Below are 20648 nucleotides of genomic sequence, written 5' to 3'. Positions count from 1 at the left end.
TAACTCACGAGTCGGTCATCCAATTTTCATAAACTTTTTTTTTGTCGATCGGTATTGTAAATACCTTTCATTTGACGTATCACTTACAAGTGTAGTGCTTAAATGTCTGGAGATATCGTCGAAAAACAGTTAGGCATTTATTGGGCCCCAGCTCCGGAAGGGTCGACCCAAAATCGCCCATCTTCGAACTTAGCCTCACTATTTTGACTATCTTTCAGGAAAAAAAAAAATTTGAAATCGGATTTGATTTACTCAAGATATCGACGTGACAGACGGACGGACAGACGGACAGACGGACGGACAAAATTTTTATTGCGGATTCGTTATCTATGAACATAGGCAAACACTTTGCCCTTACCGTCTGCTTCGAATTCCATCAATTACACACGGCATCGTAATCCTATAAGCCCCTTCGTACTTCGTACGGGGCTAAAAAAGAGAATACTTACCGTAGCTTGTCTGCTACATTCACTTTGTTGCTTATTCTTGCATTTAAGAAGCAACGTCTTATAACCGCTCTGTAGTATGTCATAAGTGACCATCTGAGAGTTATTTCCCGAAAATCTGTACAGAATGTCGGACTATCAGTACTTCCAGTTTTTAGAAGGGACTGCTTGAAATCGAATCACCCACTGCGTTTCACTCGTACGATCTCTATTTTCTTGTCGGCAAAACAGTGAATTAACGGTATTCGAACGATAAGTTATGTCGAATGAGACACCTGTTTTTAAAAATGACGACGGTGCAGTTGAGTGTCGTGGACCAAGACATCGAAATTTCCCAATTCATTTGTTTTCGTTTTGTTTGGTTTTATTTCAATAATTTATCTAACGTCCCATTGACATTTTTATGAATTTATTTCGGTTCAAGAATTTTTAATTTTTTTTTGTTTTGTTTTGTATTTTGTATTTGACAAGTGCATCGAAATTACAGTCGATACCAGAACATGGATGCACGGATTCTGTTGTAATCCGGAAGATTTTCAACTGGACCAACAGCGGCTACGGCTGGACAACGGTCATAAATGTATTTCATTCCAACGTCACGAATATTTTGCGCCGTGACGCTATTGATTCGTCGTTCTAATTCGTGCAATGGAATTCTTCGGTTGTAGCACAACTGTTGGCGGCCAATGTCTTCGCAGATTGGGGTTGTACCTGTTCGGTAACAGAGACGGAAAGGAGAGGGTGTTATTGAAATTGAATGTGAAGCTGATTAAGAAAGAACCTACCGTCCAACTGCAACAGGAGGTTGGTCTTCAACAAATTCTTGGCTCTTTCGACTTCATTTTCAGTCGCCATCGTACATATGCGCATCCATTCGTTTTGAACGCTGGCCAACATATCGGCACACTTCATCGGATCGCAGACATAGTAAATGCCCCACAAGCCGGTGTCTTTGTAGCATGTATTGAAGGATTGGTAACTGTGGCATAGCCCTGAAACGGAATTAAAGTATAATGCTGTGTTGTGCCAGACGACAGCTGGATCAATAGACAGGCTTACCTTGTTCAGCACTAGCACTGGCCAAATTGGATGCGTTATTGACGCCACCACCTTGTGATCGATCCCAAGCTCCAATCAACGTATTGGCAACCATCAACGGAACATTGTCTTGATTGGTCCAGCCACAACCTTCGACAGCGATAGCAATATGAGCCAAGGGTATCGAGTCATCGCGGACAATAACTTCACCACCGGTGAATCGGCATGGAGTCAATGCTGGACTTTGACCATCGAATGTGTTGTCCAATTTGCCCAATTCCTTCTTGGCCAATCCAACCAATTCATTGTGATTGACACCACCAGCAGCGGCCAACACAATACGAGCTGCCTTGTAGTGGGTGCTGATGTAATTTTGTAGATCGGATCTGCCGATGGATTTGATATTCGCTGACGGTCCAAGAATGGTCTGGCCCAATGGGGTACCTTGGAAAGCGGTAGCATGCAGGTGATCGAATACAACTTCTTGCAAATTGCTTTCCACCTCTTGCATTTCGCGTAGAATGACACCGCGTTCGCGTTCGATTTCGGACTCGCCGAGCTTCGAGTTTTGAATGATGTCGGCTAGGATCTCGACCGCTTTCGGAACATCCTTGGACAAACACTTTGCGTAAAACACTGTCTGTTCCCGTGAAGTGTAAGCGTTCAGATGTGCGCCCATATTTTCCACTTCCAATTCCAAGTCGGTTTGGGAGCGTTTCGCTGTTCCTTTAAATGCCATATGTTCCAAGAAATGGGCAACACCATTGTTTGAGGCATCCTCATACCTTGAGCCGGCATCAATCCAAAGACCAACAGTAGCCGTTTGTGCTCCCGAATCTTCTGAAGCCACTCGTAAACCGTTGTCTAACGCAGTACATTGAGTTGCTGGAACATTGACTAAGGCAGCCTTGAAATCGGCGGCATGGGACGACTTGAAACGCTGTAAGATAATGCACAGCAATTAGTTCAGTGACAGATGAAATGAACAAAAAAATGTTTCAACAATTGGGAATTCGGAACAGAAATTCTGACTTTAAATTACGTAATTTCGTCGATTGACATTGCACAAAAACACATGATTTTTCGTATAAAAAGAATGATTTCCGTAAATTATTTAGCACTCACTTGGATTACATTGGTTCCCTTAGACAATGATCGCAAATTTGTCGACAATTTCACTAATCTGAATGCCATTTCTCGGTGAAATTTCTGCTGCAATCAGATATTTTTCTCCCAAGACGATTGACTCTCAATATTCGATGATGTTAGAAAAAAATGTACACTCTGAAGTTGTTGCCTTTGTGGTGTGTAGTGACAAAGAGTGTGTTCGTTTGATTCAGTAACTGTTCACATAAAAATTAACGATTTCAAATGTTAGCACAAATCTTTGTCGCCTTTTCGATTATGTGTAAGTAGTTGTTACTGTCAATGAACGTCAACACAATGTATGGTCGAATGTCAAACTAAATATAGAGCGGAGGACATAGCGAAATCATATAAACCTCTCATGGGAGGTGAACAGACCATACCTGGTTTATACTTTCATTGGTTACTGTGTTTTTACACAAAGACGTATGCAAGGTTTCCAGTGCTGAATAGACGCGAGATTTTTACATTTTTCAATAATAAATCATACCGAAATGCTGAACTTGCGCTACAACACAAAATTTACATCGAATCGGCCAGAGAGATGCTAATATGACGACTGGGTCGTTTCGACGGATAGAGGGAAAATGTCGAATGACAGGTGGGTTTTTGAGAGAGAATTCATTACATTTTCTCTCAACCAATTTCAAAATCATTCGACATATTCCCTCTATCCGTCGAAACGACCCAGTCGTTATATTATGCTCAAAACAAACGAGGCATTGAAAACGTGTTTTGGTCCTATTTTTCAAGACGAAATTTTCGAAACTGTCAAATGAAGTTAGAACTTTTTCTATTCAAAATCGCGATTGCTGCATCTGTCAATGAAATGCTCAAAACAAACGAGGCATTGAAAACGTGTTTTGGTCCTATTTTTCATGACGAAATTTTCGAAACTGTCAAATGAAGTTAGAACTTTTTCTATTCAAAATCGCGATTGCTGCATCTGTCAATGAAAACTAGGACCAAAACACGTTTTCAATGCCTCGTTTGTTTTGAGCATTAGCAACTCTCCGTCGAAACGACCCAGTCGTTATATTAGAAACTCTCTGGAATCGGCAGATCTATCGCTGATTTTTGCGAGAGTGACGCGAACAATTCAACAATCTATTGGAAAGTCGTTGGAAAGATATGTTGGCAAAATTAAAAACAATTTTGCCTATGCGAAAGTGACCGCTCAACTGATTTTGTGAATGAAATTTACAGAAAATAACCTTACTTTCTCCGCTCAAATGCAGTAAGATGAAGTTTTGTTGACGCTATCTTTGACGGCAATTCAAGTGTAACATTTTTGATTTTTGCCATAAGGCAAGTGCCGAAAATAAACAGACCAATCAAACATGGCCATTTGCCTTACAGATTGAGTTTGAGCTAAGCAGATTTCCCGTTATTTGCTAAGTAAATAAAAACGCCAAAAAAATTAAACGCCAAGGAAGTTATATACTGATAGAAGGTGGATATCGAACAAGAAATGCGACATTAGGCGAGATAAATCGGCAACGGTAGTCCAGTTTGTCTGTTTTCGTTATCCACATTTTTAAAATTATAGCGCGACCTTCATACATTCATAATCAGAGTGTGCTCTTATTATAACCGAATCAGATGTGCAGTGGCACGAAAGTTCGCTATAAACTCCGTATCTCCCCTTTCTTTAAAATCAAGAAATTGCGTTGAAACCTGAGCCATCTGTTTTGTGGTAGGCACATCATTTTGTGAGATACAAGTAAATCATAGCTGTCATTAGCATCGAAGTATTATGCTAGGCCGAGTCTGAATGGCATTACCTCCACCTTGGAAAAGTTAACTTGAAGACAATTTTTTTTTGTCAATTTGAATTCGACATATAAATTTTCACAAACCCAGTTGACGCCACAGAGATGTTTTGATGTCAGAACCGGTTCTTTCAGAACCTTGGTTACTTCCCTAATGGGGTGAACAAGAGTTTTTTCTCTTAACAAATAATTTTGGAAATTAATGTGTTTGGTTCGCAGATAAAAACCGTTAATCTCACCTCTCACGAGTGAAACATCATATGTTCACCTCGGGGAAAAATAGAAAATTCTAACTCTCGTCGCCGGAAACATTGATCTGATGTGAATAGTCATTTGTTCAGAGAGGGAATAAAAAAAATTTCAAATTTCATTTACCCGAGTTGAATGAGATTGGGTTCGCAATGCCGTACAAATGGCTCGTGACATTTTAATTCTGGATTATCTGATGAGTTTGGACCAATGAATATTGCACTCAAAAATGCGATGGACGAATTAACAAGTAAGCTAACGATGTTCAGTCTTCAGTCTAAATTGTAACAGCAAGTGATTGAGATCCGATTCGGAAGTATTAATTCTTAGTTTCCTCTTACCAAAAAAGTTCTTCGTGAGAGACAAAATTGAATTTTTTCAATTTTGTCTTTGTTTATTTGACAGTTCGCTCTCTCACGGAGTACTTTTTGTTGAGTGGAGTGGACACTTAATCGTCCGCTATGGTAGGATCTAAAAAGGGCAATGTGTTTCAGTGCTGTTCGTGCGATGAAAAAGGAGCTTAAAGTCGCACATACAACTGTAGGAATACACTGAAAAATTTCGAAAACAAACAAGCACAAATTCTTCCTTGTATACAAAAGTCTGACCATTTCTGCCGAGCTAACTCTGAGATATGCAATGAAAGTAGATAAATAGGTATGGCCAGTCCATACAAGTCGGAGCACATACGGATTTGCATGGCGCCACCTCAAACGAACTCATTTCTAGTGGAAATTTGCACTAGAAATGAGTTCGTTTGAGGTGGCGCCATGCAAATCCGTATGTGCTCCGGCTAGAACAAATTTGAACGTTTGGCCATACCTATCTATTTACTTTCATTGGAGATATGGTGGATTATAACAACTTTACTAATGAAGACAATGCAGACCATGCAGACTGAATAATGGGAACATACTTTTCATGCGAGTGTATGTGTGAGCACGTTTTACTCTACACACTACACTACATACACCATCATCTCATCTGTCAAGCTTTATGAATGATAATGTTTAACCTCAAAACCGTTCGGTGGAGGAGTGTGTTGATATCTTAGTTTCATTTTCAAAATATTGGGAAAAAACTGCGATGGCAACGTGTAAAATCAAAGAAGTCATTCCGTTGAGTTCGGGCACAAATAATCCGACAATCGGTAAGGCATTTTGTCACGCAACAAATGGTTATTGTTATCGTGTGTGTGGATGTTGTTGTGACATTTTCTCTATCGAAATTTGTAGCTTACTTCGAACACGGCGATATTCTTCCGGAGGGAGCCAAAAGTTTTAATTGTCGCTATGCAGAAAATATGGACGACGGTTCCCGCCTGGCACTCGCTACGACGGATGCTAATGTCTATTTTGGGAAAATAGATCACGGTTTCGCAACGGACTTGCAACGGACATTTATTGCAATCAGAAATAAAACGACGAATAAGGTAAGGGAAATGAGCTTACATATCCGACTCATATTACTGTTCGATCGGGGAGTCAGTCATCTAGCCATAGGACAGTGTAATTGATCGAATAGTCACAAGGCAATGAACCTTTACTTCGTCGTAGTGCTTGATCGGTTGAACCTTGATTTATTACAGAAAACTGTCGGTCAGTTGAAGACCTCAACAGTTTTACTACCTTAGAAGTATTAGAAGTCCAGATTTTGTTGAAATTTCGATTCTGCGAGCGACTGTTGGTCTCTTTCAAATTTTCCTTCGGTCAAATGAGCATAGCTCCGCATCAACATTCATTGATGTCTAGGTCTAACCGTTATGATTCTTCTTCTTTACCATTAGAAATCATGGGCCAGGCTCTAATGCATGACCGTAATCCGTCGACTGATGCCTTCGTTTATGGAAGCTTAAAGTCGTCTCTCCAGCACTCTGCCCCTTGGTTCTTGAAAAACTTACCATTATCAACCTTCTTAATGATCCAAGGGCGGTCCATTCCCATACTTTATGGGTGAACTTTTTGTTGTGGGACAGTCTCCGATGAAGTTTTAGAGTTTCAGATTCAAATATTGATTTTCATTGCTACTGTCCAACAAAATTTCAGAGGAGTAAAACTAATGCAAGGGTGCGTTACCAAAGTCCAAGCTTACTTCTTCCAACACTTCTTGCCCTGAAAACTTTGACTTTGAAAGAGCTCTAGTGAATCAATGTGTTCTGGTTCGAATCGGGGTGTTAAAGTTACCAACGACTTCCTTCCTATGCATAATACAAACTCATACCAAATGTCTTCGCAAAAAGAAAAATCATCCGACCGTTGCATTAAACTATGCGTAAAATTTGCAAATCGTTTTCGTATGACCCAAATCAAATCCAAAAATGTTTATTACCATTGTCATGCCTGTCGTTACAACATAAAAACCGAAGATCAGAGACAAGAATTCTGATTAAATTTGCTCGTTCACAGGTTCGACTGATCGAAGTGAATCAGTGCACAATGCTGAGTCAGCACTTTGATCGGTATACCGCGTCAACGGGTCAAATAACTGGTCGCAATTTGGAAGACATACAGAAGATGTCGCTGGATACGTTTGGTAGTAAACGAGCGAAACGGATGTTTGGCCAAAAGGCGAAAAACAATTACAATCCCGATTTGGTGAAAGATCAGTTGGAGGCGACGTTAGCTGGTACGGACGGCGAAAATTTCAAATTTTTTAGATAAATTGATGACCGAGTTTTGCTTGCAGAACATCAAAATAAGGAACCCGAGGTGGAAGACGAATTCGACAAGAAGAGAATGATGGGTGAACTGTTCCTGGAATCGCGGTTACCTAAAGTTAACAAAATGGCGACGAAAATTAGCGAAATTTATCAACTTGATGACTTGATCGACATGTCACTGTTGAGCCGGATGGACGAGGAGGCGCTAGCAGTTTTGAATATCGAGGATTTTACAGAAGAGTGAGATTTCTTCGTCGATATGCGAAATTCTTTGTGCAATAAGTAACCTGTTGAAATTGCAGCTTTAAAATTCCATTCATCATCGAAGCTCTGAATGCGATAAAGAGATCCAAAGAACCGGATTCCAGTCAAAATTTGACGAAAGTAAAAGTTTGCATCTACCTGGACGCCCTGATCAATTTCCTGTCTGGCATCAAAAAGCGGAACAACATGAAGCGGGAAGATTTTTCGTTTGTGACAACGAAAGTCGAGGCTGACATCCGATCGAAATTCGTCAGTCCACATGACCAGAAACTGTAAATTTCTTTGGCAACACCACCGGTCGATTGAGATGCTTAATTCGCTTTTGTTTTGCTCTTCCAGCGGCAAATCCAAGTACACCGTACACAAAGTATCCAGCTACATAATCGTCCTATCGTTCTTCATATCCGATTTGAAGGAAGTCAGCATGGATGAAATGATGCAGGCGTTGGAGTCATCGAAAGTGGACATTCTGAAAATATGCACCAGCATCGCAGTGAAGTACAGAAATACGTCAAACAAATTAGTGCTGCAACTACCGTCCAAGACACCGACACCCAAAAAATGATTGCATGCGGGAATCACAGTCTTCAGCAGTTTTATTTTTGGAATCCAATAAACAAATTCGACAAAATTCACATTCTTGTTACATTGTCAATTGCACGCAGGATATTCGTCATCCCGTTCAAATCGTCAGGCGTCATGGATAACGATCTGGCATTGCGATTGATTTTAACAGCCGACATAGCGCCATTGATTTTGTCCATCGAGTAATGTTTGCTTTTGATGGTGTTGATGACTTGCTGAAAGATTTGGTTGGAAAATTGTTGTTCCTTTTAATTAAACTGGTCGTGACGTTAGAAAATCTAATCGATAGAAACGGGAAAGAAAATTAGGGGGATATGAGAGAAGCCTAAGGTAAAATATGTTGTTGGCTAATAGGGTGGGTCGTATTTTCATTTTGTTTTTATTTTAAAGGGCCTGGCCCCAGGCTATACTCAGCATTGACCAAGGAATCCGAAACAGCAAAAAAAAACATAGCTAACGCCGACCCGTACGAAACACCTATTCGTATCAAAAGTCTTTAATGTGAAACTCTTCATTTCTCTTACTTCATTTTCTTCTCTGCTGAAAAACTATTCTTCCTTTTAAATCACTTACATTATCCACTCTTTGCCTTGTTATCATATACAATTAAATTGCCGGAGGCAATATAGACAGCCCCGTACGAAGTCAAATTTCATAAATTCCTATTTAAACAGCTATATACCGCTATATTTAACTATATTTCACTATAAATAAACATTTCACAGATAAATATATGCTATTATATAGCTCTATATGCCTGTATATAGCTCAATATAGCTGTATATAGGTATATATAGATGTCCGTATATGGAATCCCTGAAACCCCACACACATAACAAATTATTTCCATGTTAACAGAAACTCTCTAAGTATCATTTTTCCCACTTTATATCACTTTTAATAAAATCCAATATGGCCGCCGGCAGCCATTTTGTTAGGAAACCGAAAATAGTACCGACGCTTTACATTCGTTAATACTTTTCAAACAAAAAAAAATTCATGAAATTCGGTCAAAATTTACTCGAGATATTGTCAAAATACACCACGTTCACTGTACTTCCGAGTAGCCAGATAAGAGCTCACTCCAAGAGACCTAGCTCACGCTCCGGAGATAATAATTTCATAAAAAAAAATTTCCCTGATTGGTACGGTCAATACCTATCTAATAAAGCTAAAACAGACGAAATATGTTCAAATGTGGCCGACCTACAAGCAAAAACTGCTTGCCGCCCTGTGTCTGTTCCACACCAAGGGGTCTAACTCACGAGTCGGTCATCCGATTTCCATAAACTTTTTTTTTGTCGATCGGTATTGTAAATACCTTTTATTTGACGTATCACTTACAAGTTTAACGTTTAAATGTCCGGAGATATCTTCGAAAAACCGTAAAGCACTTATTGGGCCACAGCTCGGGAGGGGTCGATCCAAAATCACTCATCTTCGAACTTAGCCTGTCTTTTGACATTACCAAACGGGAAAAAAAAGAATTTTCAAAATCGGATGCGTTTTACTCAAGTTATCGTGCAGACAGACGGACAGACGGACAGACGGACATTTTTTTTTTCGCGGATTTGGCATCTCTAGACAACCACAATAGGTTTCCCCTTACTCAGGGAGTCCAATTCGACGTGTTACAAACGTATGCGTAAACCCATAAGACCCCAGTACTTCGTACGGGTCTAATAAATTTTAAATTCATTTTTCCCTTGCCTCTAGGCTGATTTTTGATTTTTGGGGTAGTAGCATGAAATTGCTCACAATGTTGACAGATATCTCGGGCAGTTGGGAACAGAAGACATTGCTGCTAACTGTAGTGAATAGCTGAGGAGTCCAGCTGTGAAATACCATAAGAACGTTGTTGTTCTTCGCCTTCACTCGGGCAGGGAACTCTGTCAGTGTTCCCAACTAAGACTTTTCAACCAAAAATTTCAACTGTATTTGCAAATAAAATCGACAAACCACGACATAATACATCGTGTGAGGTATGTCTGAACAGGTAATCTCATAGAGAATCCATTGCAGAGAAGTTCTTTGATAACAAGTTGAAAAAACTCACAGGAGCTTTGTTTTTGAAGCGAAAAGTTGGCAATTTTTTTGGTAGAATGAAAAAGTCAAATGAACAAAAATCGACGAATTTACGTTTATTTGCTCAGAAAATTGTTATTTAGGTGAATAAAACTATCAATTTCACCAGATTAGAACCTTTTTTGTTCATTTAACTTTTTCATTCTAACAAAAAATTGCCAACTTTGGGCTTCAAAAACAAAGCTCCTGTGAGTTTTTCAACTTGTTTTCAAAAAACGTCTCTGCAATGGATTCTCTATGAGATTACCTGTTCAGACATACCTCACACGATGTATTATGTCGTGATTTGTCGATTTTATTTGCAAATACAGTTGAAATTTTTGGTTGAAAAGTCTTAGTTGGGAACACTGACAGAGTTACCATGCCCGAGTGAAGGCGAAGAACAACAACGTTCTTATGGTATTTCATAGCTGGACTCCTCAGCTATTCACTACAGTTAGCAGCAATGTCTTCTGTTCCCAACTCCCCGAGATATCTGTCAACATTGTGTGCAATTTCATGCTACTACCCCAAAAATCAAAAATCAGCCTAAGGCAAGGGAAAAATGAATTTAAAAAAAAAAAATTTTGCTGTTTCGGATTCCTTGGTCAATTCTGAGTACAGCCTGGGGCCAGGCCTTTTAAAATAAAAACAAAATGAAAATACGACCCACCCTATTGGCTAACCACCCCATTTTCATACATCGATTGACATATTATGCTGCGGTATGTTATAGAAATGCTAACACAGTGCACCCTTCTAGTTTCATTGAACTGTAACAGGAAATGTAGCAACACATTGCCAACTAAAAATAAGTTCAAGCAGCTGGTTCAGTTGAACGACCTTTACTGAACGAGTCGAAAGTTTTCTCCTTTTTTCTTGTTCTTCTGTTTTGTTTTGTTCAATCGCGGTAGTATTGGTCTGGTCTAAGGAAAATATCATTTCGTTGCTTGTTGTCGTGGACAGCTATTTCCACATATTCCAGTTGCAGTTAAAAGTCGCTTTGTTTGATGGAAAAGCAATGACGATTTATAGATCCGTGAAAGTGCTCTGCGAGGTGCTCTGATTCGTATTGGGGACATTGAAAATTTTTGAAACATGACCTCTGACATGGAATAGTATTTTGTTGTCTTGCGGCCAGAAAATGCGTCATTACTGTCTTGCTTTTCTAATTTTCTGGTCACAAATATTGTCTTGCTGGTAAATTTTTTGCCGTGTGGGATTTATTCCTCGCCTTCGACTCAAAATACAACCTTCCCACACCCCTCAACAAAAAATGTCCCAGCAAGACAGTAATATACTATTCATGCCATGGACATAACTTTCGGAATTTTTCTCGTATGTTTCATCAGTCTAGCTCTACGCGTGATCGTAGACACAGTAAGTCCGAATGTCAACGCGAATCGTATTAACATGCAGAACATGGCTGTAACCATTTCTTCCCGGTAATCGAGTCAAAATTTCCTGGTAACCAAAAGACACAAAACTGAATTCAGCAAAGGTTCAATTTCCCGTTATTCTCAATTTAAAATAGGTTACTAGGCTACCAGGATACCACATTATTTACATGTCAGCATGCCCATAAAAATCTCATTGTAAATGCTAACACGACTCTGCTAAGTAATTCAGATAGCGGAGAAATTGATAAACTTTGATAGATAGCAGATCCACAAAAGATAAGCTTCGTCAGAAGGTAATGCACTCAAACTATTTTTATGTTTGTTCTCGGCAACGCAAGACGAAAAATGAGGGAGAACGATGATGCCATTAACAATGTGTCTAGCATCATGTTAAGCCGTAAAAGACATTCCTGGTTCATGGGACAGAGAAAGTACTCAGCAAGAAGTAGTTCAGGAATACGTGTCTCACTAGTGGCAGAACTTCGCTTACCAAAACCAATTTGATTAGGAAAACAGCAAATGTTAGAAACGAAATTGTCATCAAAGCTCCCTCGGACGATGGAAACTCCATACCTCCGCCGTGGTGACCATCAATTATTCCACGTTTGCTGCGTATGACTGGTGTTGCTGACCATAAATTCTGTATGCGGTCATCTGGAATTTGAAATGGTGAAAACGACTCTTTTCGTAAGCAAAATAAGACATCACTCGCGACGTACGGATGTTGATTAAAATATCATCGCGAAACTGTTCTAGCGTTCGAATTTTGTCCTTAATGCTTCTCGCTGTTTTGGACACAAACGTCGATTGGATGTCTCTCAAGAATTTGATAAAGCCGCCGAAGCTGAACGGTTCCACCGTCGGTGTCGCTTTAACAAATTTCACTTGAACCACTTTCGCAGGTGTACCACGTTTCCTGGTAACATTTTCATAATTTTCATTCGACGAACCACTCACATGATCAGTTTCGTCATATTCTTCGTATCGATTTGTAACCGGTCTCATCGTCACGCGTTCGTGATTTTCATTCGATGAACCACCACTCACACGGTCAGTTTCGTCGTATTCCTCATACCGATGTTTATCGTTCAGCATTGTCTTTTCGTCTTGTTCTGTGTCACTGACATCGGCAACATTGATCGGTTCATTTATCACACTGATATGTACCGGATTATCATACACACTCCACGGATCGTCTTCGTAAGCAGCTGGTCGCGTCGCTGTGCCTTTGTTCTTCGGTCTATCGTCAGGCCTTTTTCGTTCCACTTCCGATTTGTGCCGTTGATAGAATTTCTCCAATTCATCTTCGAATCCCGGTCCGATAATGTGCTCCAAATCTTCATATTTTATGGGCGCATTGCTGTTGACTATCTCGGCAGCATTGACTGTTGATGGAGTGGTGTACATTTGAAATTCACTGGTTGGAATCTGTGAGATTTTTATCCATTCAGCTTCGCACAGCACGACATTTATTAGTAACAGAATCGGAAACATTTCAAAGAAAAAAAAAATTGTTTCAAGATCTTCTCAAAGGTGCTACCAACGAACACATACGCGCTTGACGATTTTGTTGTCACTAAGAAAATCAAATTTAAATTCTCCAACATCTTGCCTGTTGGCACATTAACATTGGTAATCTGAAATTTATGAGAAAAATTATTGTCGCTTCCAGAGCGTGATGCGACAGTTACAAATTATACGCTTCGGCGATCGAAATGTTTGTGGAAATTGGAATTATAGTGCTCTTGTTTTACATATTAATGCGATGATGCACCATGCACCATGCCATTAAGATTACCACTGAAGAGATTTTCGTCGAAATGGGTCCGATCCGCATCACACTTAGTCAGTTTCCGATCAAGATCAGTACGTAGTGTTTGTTTTTCTCGAATCATCGATGTAACCACAACAATTTTTAGGTATGTGTACGGAATGGGATTGTACGGATGCAATGTAACGGATCGTGTAAAATTTCCCAGAATGTGTTGCTTAAGAAACAGTTGTGGTACAGTTTTCTTTAGCACCGTCCAGTGTGCCATTTCACTGAGTGTTGCAATGTCCATCCGCTCAATAACATATACCAACAGTAGGGTGCTTAAGTTTGTTGGAAATTTATTTTTCGATTTTTTTCCGATTCTTGATCAAAATTACCAATTTCTACTGGCAGATCAGTCTTGAAAAGTGTACAAAGAATTTTACCGGAAAGACTTTATTGTTGAGCAATTTAACTGTACACAGCAGACAATTTGGTAAAGGTATTCAGAAGTGTAATTTTCGTGGCTCCGGAACAAGCTTTCGAGTATGGGGGCTCGGCGCTAAGTGTTTTCGAGAACATTAATTCCCAAGAAATGTGAACGGAACGAATTATACCAATCAGGGCAATTTTTTTTTGAAAATCGGTTATGTTTTATACGGCCGAGCAGCCTGACTTGGTCTCACTTCGAGAGCCATATCTCTCTAAAAGTACTCATTCAGAAACTTAAAAAAAAATTGACAAATTGAGCACCCTAACCAGCATTACCAAATACGTACTACGCTTATTATGCAATGCATGCAATATACAAGAAAATGAAATTGCTTTTGCAGCAGATTTAAACTATGTTTGCATAGAGGATTGCAATATATGTATGGGAAACGCACCGTTTCTATGCACATCCATGGTATATAGTTGTGTAAATATATAGAGCATGGCCTGTGTGCTCTTTTCGAAACAATGTTTGTCCATCGTGATTGCGAATAATTTAAAAGCGACACCGAAACAGAAAAAAAAATTCTGGCTTTTTGGAATTGGTTTGGAATCATAGTATATGAGCTGCAATGGGAGTAATGTTTCGAAATATCCGCATATTTGGCATATAAATAGCCATTTATCCCATAGAGGTAAGCGAGTCATCGGTTACAAAAATTTTGACTTTGGTTTTGGGTCACTTTGGGCTTTTATTGATAAATCGTAAAAAATGTGTTGATGTTGACCAGCAATACAAACATTCAGTAAAAAAAAGTGTTAGCTGGGGTATCACAAGTTTGGGTATCGCCTAGTATTTGATAGGGTGTGCCGATTTTTGGACCCGTACGAAGTACTGGTGTCTTATGCGTTTACGCATACGTCCGTAACACGTCGAATTGGACTCCCTGAGTAAGGGGAAACCTATTGTGGTTGTCTAGAGATGCCAAATCAGTGAAAAAAAAATGTCCGTCTGTCCGTCTGTCCGTCTGCACGATAACTTGAGTAAAACGCATCCGATTTTGAAAATTCTTTTTTTTCCCGTTTGGTAATGTCAAAAGACAGGCTAAATTCGAAGATGAGTGATTTTGGGTCGACCCCTACCGAGCTGGGGCCCCATAAGTGATTTAACGTTTTCTGAAGATATCTCTGGCCATTTAAAGGCTACACTTGTAAGTGATACGTCAAATGAAAGGTATTTACAATACCGATCGACGAAAAAAAAGTTTATGGAAATCGGATGACCGACTCGTGAGTTAGACCCCTTGGTGTGAAACAGGCACAGGGCGGCAAGCAGTTTTTGCTTGTAGGTCGGCCACATTTCAACATATTTCGTCTGTTTTAGCTTTATTAGGTATTGACCGTACCAATCAGGGAAAAAAAGTTTTTGAAATTATGTTCTCCGGAGCGTGAGCTAGGTCTCTTGGAGTGAGCTCTTATCTGACTACTCGGCCGTACAGTGAGCGTGGAGTATTTTGTCAATATCTCGAGTAAATTTTGACCGAATTTCACGATTTTTTTTTTGTTTGAAAGGTATTAACGAATGTAAAGCGTCGGTAAAATTTCCGGTCTCCTAACAAAATGGCTGCCGGTGGCCATATTGGATTTTAATAAAATGAAAATATCTTGGGAAAAATGATACTTAGAGTGTTTCTGTTAACATGGAAATAATGTGTGTGGGGTGTTTCAGGCATTCCATATATGGACATCTATATATATGTATATTCACCTATATTGAGCTATATACAGGCATATAGAGCTATATAATAGCATATTCATCTGTGAAATGTTTATTTATAGTGAAATATAGTTAAATATAGCGGTATATAGCTGTTTAAATAGGAATTTATGAAAGTTGACTTCGTACGGGGCTGTCTATATTGCCTCCGGCAATTTATTTGTATATGCTAACAAGGCAAATAAAGATAATGTAAGTGATTTTAAAGGGCGAATAGCTATTCAGTAGAGAATGAAGTAAAAGAAATGAAGAGTTTCACAGTAAAGGCTTTTGATACGAATAGGTGTTTCGTACGGGTCGGCGTTAGCTATGTTTTTATTAACTTATTCCCGATTCCGACCTACCGCGAACATACAGTTTCGATAGATAAATTAAAATATTTCTTGATTTCACTGTTGGAAGGCCCAAAAATGGTTCTTTAGATATTTTTTGTGTTGGACTCATAATACAGCTACCTCATTGAGCTCGAAATTTTTTAGAAAAGTAGCGGTGCAAGCTTATTTTGCGTTCTAAAAAAATGCTGATTATTGTTGCTAATGCGAAGGTGCACCGCAGTAGGTCGGAATCGGGAATCAGTTAATAAAAATGTTGAAATCGACACACCCTAGTATTTGAAACAATTTTTTTTATTTCACGTGTTGTTTCAAACATTTTATTATCTATACGAGAATACTCAGCCAGAACTCCGTAAATATAATAAGCAAGTCCAAAGTTAATTGCTGTTGACAAGATGCGTATTTTGAGTCCCATGTGAGGTCGATGATCCTAAATTACAGGGAGATATGGTCATAAAAGTAGTTTTTTCGGGGTCCGTCAGCTGGGGCAGTCAGATATAAAAATGATTTCGAAAAAGACAAATTATTTTGACTTAAAATCACTTGAAAAAATGGTGAAAATATTTTGAGAAGTGGGAAGCTGTTTTCACCGAGTTCACTCACCCAAATAACCTAAAACAAATCAAATCGAACGTGGTGTAACGGCCTTCGAATAAAATACTTTTTCGCAGCTTGTTGCAGAAAACGTTGTATGCAACACGTTGCGAAAAGTTGTAGTTTTTGTCACACAATGTGGACATCACATCTTGTGACAAAAACTACCACTTTTCGCAACTAGTTGCATAAATAACTATTACGGCCAGACCGCACTGAGAACCAGAAAATACTTTAGGTGGACTTATCGATTGAAAGAGGTCTCTTTTCATAATATTTGTTAACAAAAATGGAAACGAAATTTTATGGATAAAGTGCGTAAGGTCAAGGCTAGTGCAAAATATTGCTGTCTTGCGAAAGATCAATTTGTATTGTAAATTGCAATCGTCCAAATGTCCAGACAAGATTGAGGGGAGTCAGAAAATGCCAACAAATGGAAATATTTTTTGTACACAGCCACTGAATAGCACTTCTTCTTTTGAACTCACAGCGAGATATCTTCTGCGATCGTAAAATTATTATTTCAGAACCAACAAAGGAATTAATAATCCGGGGCCGAGTGGGGTACTAACATCTCCGAACGATAGTTTAGTTGCCGTAGTTAACAGGTCAGTTAACATGGTGACTAAAGCCTTGATTAACGAATTTCTCAACTTTTATTTTGAACCAGATCTCTTACCGGCCAAATTTTACGTGAAAAAGTCAAACCAATTGTCTGAAACTGGAACACGTTTCATAGGTCTGAGGAGCATGCCGGAAAAAGAGATGCGAATGAGCGCATGTGGAAAAAATAAGTTGAAGATCTAGGTGCTCATCGCTGATTTTAGCGAGTGAGATTCATAAGATTCCTTCCCTAGTTTCTAGTTTTTTACCAGTATTATTATCGGGTCTATTACTTCCATCGATCAAAGTTTTTTTTTTAATCAGTTGATTTCAAATCTTGTACTTCAGTTTTTGTAACATGCATTTTACTATATAAAGAACCAGAGCTTGCCATTATTTTTGTCGTCGTTATCGATAACAGATGAATAGTCGTATGTGACTGGTTAAGAATGAGACTCAATTCTGTTCCTGTTAAATCATTCGCATAAAAAATTGTTTTCCTATTCAAATTCCGCCTTGTATAACGATTCAAGACAGGACAATTCTAGATTGAGAATAAAATTTTGATGAAGACAGCTTTCGTTCGTTAATCAGCCTAGTCTTACACTTTGTGTCATTGTTGCCTTGACTAAAAGTCGTGGGTCTTAAGGATGATGAACACTCTGAAATGTTTATCACACTTTGTTCATTCCTTGATAACACGATAACTTGAGTAATTCTCCACGGATTTCCAAAAACAATTTTTCATTCGAGGGGAATTAAATTCCTCAGATTTAGTACGAAGATGGACTACAACGGACCGGTCATCTTATCTGGAAATAAGTCAGGGTGCAGATTTTCGTATTTTCGTGACTTTAAGAATTCGTAACTTGACAGTTCTTACGGGATTTTATACACACAACTGACAAGCTACGAATATTTAGGGTTACGATGGCATGAGAATCGATGCACACAGTTTTATGATATTTTTGTAACAATCGAAAAAATTGAATGAGAAAATCAGTCAGACAAGGAACCGGATCCACACATAAGGTGGGACCTAGTGATGCGAAAAGTATACTTAGTGCGAAACATCTGCATATTTCAAGCCATACAAAATGCATCGCTAACCAAATAGTCCATCCGTACATGGCTCAAATTGAAAAATTTCTCTCAATTTAAGCGGCTCTCCCATCCCTTGTGAATCAAACTGGGTTCATCTTTTCTGCTACCGTTCAACACACAAAAACAAACAGCCAAAACTTTGGAAAACAATTCACTCGACTGCCTTTTTATTCAGTGAAATAACCAAAATTCGATTTGCCGCCTCTTTCATTCTCCACCATCGACCGAGTCGATGTTCCTGACCGACAGCGGCTATTAACTTTTCGCCATTGCTTGTGAAGGCCAAACTATTTACAAAACCTTTGACCGGCACATCGAACAGCAACGTTATGGTCCGATAATGATCGCCCAATTTCCACAGTTTTATCACACCATCGCACGAACCTACAACGGACGCTAAGTTTTATTTGTGATGGCAATTGCCTTCCAGCGGCATTCCGTAAATTTTATTATGGCATTTACCTGATGCAATGACGTCTGTGTTGAACATGGTCGCAATTGAGCTGATCCAATTGGCGTCACCGTTTTCCGCTTTACCGTGAGCCAATTCTTTCACGCACAGCGGTTTCTTTTTCATGCCACTCCAAATGCAGAGAGATCTGATTGAGGAAAATGGAAAGGTTTTGTAAGTTGATGCGACAATCGCTGGAGAAATTCTAGCAGTTTATAGGCGGACCATAGTCTAGGCAACGAACATCTAATTTCAGTGAACTATGCAATCAGAAGAATCTACATTGACCGTGAATTTTCTTCCATCTGGAAGAGAGGTCAGTTGGAAGCACTACAATTCCAGTGAAATTTCTTCCGATTGGAAGGGAGGTCCTTCGGAACCACTATAATTTCCGACTGGAAGAGAGGCTGACTCTTCCAAAATTCTCTCATTCAAGCGAGTAATGGGCCGCGATGGGAATAAATAAACAAAACGGTCCAACACTCACCCATCATCGCCTGATGACAGAAAATGTTCCTCGTTGATTAGTTTCACATTTTCAATGCTACCTTTGTGGCCGTTGTAAATCAACTGTGATTCTTCGGTGATTTTCCATATTCGGATCGTACAGTCACGGCCACCGGATGTGATAGCACGCTCTCGTATCGATGCATCAATGCCAGTTACAGGTGACTGATGACCGAACCTGTGAAGGGTTTGTTTTCATTATTCATTTACTTTCACGTCTCCCCAATTGCATATGTATCGAGGTGGTTGTGTACTTACAGGCTCTCAATGTATGCCATTTCATCGACGGACCAAATTTTCACCGATCGATCATTGCTCGCAGAGAACAGTTGATGGGAGTCTTTTCGAAAAACTAAGGCAGTCACAGTGTCCCGATGACCGGTTAACGTATGTAGGTGGATTAGATCTTTCGGACACCAAATGTGAATGGATTTACTCATATCTGCTACAGCCTGTGGTGTAGAAATGGACGTTGTTAATTGTGGCAACTCTCCAAAAACGATTTCTCTAAATTCCAAGCCTCGAAAGCTTTCAGCAATGCAGACAGCCACTTACGAGACGTTCAACTTACCAAAAATTTAAAATCTGTCGACAGAGCCATCGCCCATATTTGCGGTCGGTGCTTTTTACTGGATTCACCAGTTGTGTTTGGCACTTTCAGGCAATCAAAAAATCCTACCGGTTTCAAGTCCTGCACATTCCATTTAACGACGAACTGCGACTTGCTGCCACTAAACATAAAATTTCCATCCGCTGACAAGCACACGCATGTGATCGGAACTTTTTGTAGTTTATGCTTAAGCACCGTCACACAACTATCATCAAAGCCAGCCAATTCATCAGCCACCGTGCGTCGCAATTTACCCACACTGTCCAAATACTCGTTGGCCAAACGTTTTGTAATTCCGCGACGCACATCCTTGTCATCAGCTCGGCTTCGTTCTTCCTTTTCGATTTCCTCTAAATATTTTTTGGCCAACTTCAGACGCTTATCCTGTGGCGTTTCGTTGTCCTCCTCATCGGAGAATTGGAAATTTTGTGCCGATTCGGAATGTTCGATGTCCTCCTCGTCATCGCTGGGAATCTCTTCGTTATCATCTTCTTTGGCGGATTTTTCTACGATTTGTTTAGTGGACGACGGTTTTTTGTCGTTGGGGAACTGTAACAGATTTTCGACTGATTATGCACCGGTTCAGTGGCGACAATGATGTCAAATTGTTGTTTACCTTTCGCTTTTTGTTTGGTTTCGGTTTTCCTTTTAGAAAAAATGACGACGACATTTTCGAATGCCGAGAAATTGGTAAATTTGAAGAAAACTTTTGTTGTTATTCTAAACAGCACATGTGCAGCACCACACTTTATTTTCAGTCAGTGAAGGGAAGACAGTTCGATGACAGCTCTCTGTCATACACACACACACATGCACTCACAAAAAGTTATTCAGAAACAGAAGAGGTCCGTTCAGTTGT

At 39.5% G+C, this 20648-nt stretch overlaps 4 protein-coding genes across 5 annotated transcripts; 1 reads left to right on the top strand and 3 right to left on the bottom strand.

Annotated features, from left to right (window-relative positions):
• Positions 1 to 788: 788 nt before the first annotated feature.
• Positions 789 to 2817, bottom strand: LOC119069690 (mitochondrial-processing peptidase subunit beta-like). The gene is made up of 4 exons (XM_037173816.1): positions 2610 to 2817; positions 1506 to 2424; positions 1232 to 1438; positions 789 to 1157 (listed from the first exon to the last, which is right to left on the bottom strand). Exons 1-4 carry the CDS (start codon positions 2676 to 2678, stop codon positions 928 to 930), a joined length of 1425 nt encoding a protein of 474 aa, XP_037029711.1. The 5' UTR covers positions 2679 to 2817; the 3' UTR covers positions 789 to 927.
• A 2827-nt stretch (positions 2818 to 5644) lies between these two features.
• LOC119069693 lies at positions 5645 to 8234 on the top strand. Its single transcript, XM_037173822.1, has 6 exons — positions 5645 to 5801; positions 5887 to 6083; positions 7057 to 7276; positions 7337 to 7550; positions 7613 to 7846; positions 7914 to 8234. Exons 1-6 carry the CDS (start codon positions 5738 to 5740, stop codon positions 8137 to 8139), a joined length of 1155 nt encoding a protein of 384 aa, XP_037029717.1. The 5' UTR covers positions 5645 to 5737; the 3' UTR covers positions 8140 to 8234.
• LOC119069694 lies at positions 8047 to 13430 on the bottom strand. Its single transcript, XM_037173823.1, has 3 exons — positions 12343 to 13430; positions 12114 to 12277; positions 8047 to 8374 (listed from the first exon to the last, which is right to left on the bottom strand). Exons 1-3 carry the CDS (start codon positions 13115 to 13117, stop codon positions 8207 to 8209), a joined length of 1107 nt encoding a protein of 368 aa, XP_037029718.1. The 5' UTR covers positions 13118 to 13430; the 3' UTR covers positions 8047 to 8206.
• A 4929-nt stretch (positions 13431 to 18359) lies between these two features.
• Positions 18360 to 20600, bottom strand: LOC119069691 (U3 small nucleolar RNA-interacting protein 2). 2 transcript variants are annotated; one of them, XM_037173818.1, is made up of 6 exons: positions 20406 to 20600; positions 19751 to 20338; positions 19438 to 19631; positions 19160 to 19357; positions 18684 to 18820; positions 18360 to 18605 (listed from the first exon to the last, which is right to left on the bottom strand). In XM_037173818.1, exons 1-6 carry the CDS (start codon positions 20457 to 20459, stop codon positions 18373 to 18375), a joined length of 1404 nt encoding a protein of 467 aa, XP_037029713.1. In that variant the 5' UTR covers positions 20460 to 20600; the 3' UTR covers positions 18360 to 18372. The 2 variants fall into 2 exon arrangements, with proteins under 2 accessions (XP_037029713.1, XP_037029712.1); XM_037173817.1 differs by having other exon boundaries at positions 18360 to 18617; positions 20406 to 20577.
• Positions 20601 to 20648: the final 48 nt, after the last annotated feature.

Source organism: Bradysia coprophila (assembly GCF_014529535.1).
Source record: "Bradysia coprophila strain Holo2 chromosome X unlocalized genomic scaffold, BU_Bcop_v1 contig_39, whole genome shotgun sequence".
In the NCBI taxonomy this organism is placed as follows: domain Eukaryota; kingdom Metazoa; phylum Arthropoda; class Insecta; order Diptera; family Sciaridae; genus Bradysia; species Bradysia coprophila.
This window is presented reverse-complemented; position numbering and strand designations above follow the sequence as displayed.

Excerpts from the sequence above, each read along its gene's own strand:
- LOC119069690 (XM_037173816.1), bottom strand. The coding sequence starts at position 2,678 with ATGGCATTCAGATTAGTGAAATTGTCGACAAATTTGCGATCATTGTCT. Across the intron at positions 2,425-2,609 it reads AGGGAACCAATGTAATCCAA|CGTTTCAAGTCGTCCCATGC; the intron begins GTGAGTGCTAAA and ends ATTATCTTACAG. Across the intron at positions 1,439-1,505 it reads CAGTGCTAGTGCTGAACAAG|GGCTATGCCACAGTTACCAA; the intron begins GTAAGCCTGTCT and ends ATTCCGTTTCAG.
- LOC119069693 (XM_037173822.1), top strand. The coding sequence starts at position 5,738 with ATGGCAACGTGTAAAATCAAAGAAGTCATTCCGTTGAGTTCGGGCACA. Across the intron at positions 5,802-5,886 it reads CACAAATAATCCGACAATCG|CTTACTTCGAACACGGCGAT; the intron begins GTAAGGCATTTT and ends CGAAATTTGTAG. Across the intron at positions 7,277-7,336 it reads GTTGGAGGCGACGTTAGCTG|AACATCAAAATAAGGAACCC; the intron begins GTACGGACGGCG and ends TTTTGCTTGCAG.
- LOC119069694 (XM_037173823.1), bottom strand. The coding sequence starts at position 13,117 with ATGTTTCCGATTCTGTTACTAATAAATGTCGTGCTGTGCGAAGCTGAA. Across the intron at positions 12,278-12,342 it reads TGATATTTTAATCAACATCC|ATGACCGCATACAGAATTTA; the intron begins GTACGTCGCGAG and ends TTCAAATTCCAG. Across the intron at positions 8,375-12,113 it reads TCCTAATCAAATTGGTTTTG|CAAGTCATCAACACCATCAA; the intron begins GTAAGCGAAGTT and ends CAAATCTTTCAG.
- LOC119069691 (XM_037173817.1), bottom strand. The coding sequence starts at position 20,459 with ATGTCGTCGTCATTTTTTCTAAAAGGAAAACCGAAACCAAACAAAAAG. Across the intron at positions 20,339-20,405 it reads AACCAAACAAAAAGCGAAAG|TTCCCCAACGACAAAAAACC; the intron begins GTAAACAACAAT and ends AATCTGTTACAG. Across the intron at positions 19,358-19,437 it reads ATGGCATACATTGAGAGCCT|GTTCGGTCATCAGTCACCTG; the intron begins GTAAGTACACAA and ends AACCCTTCACAG.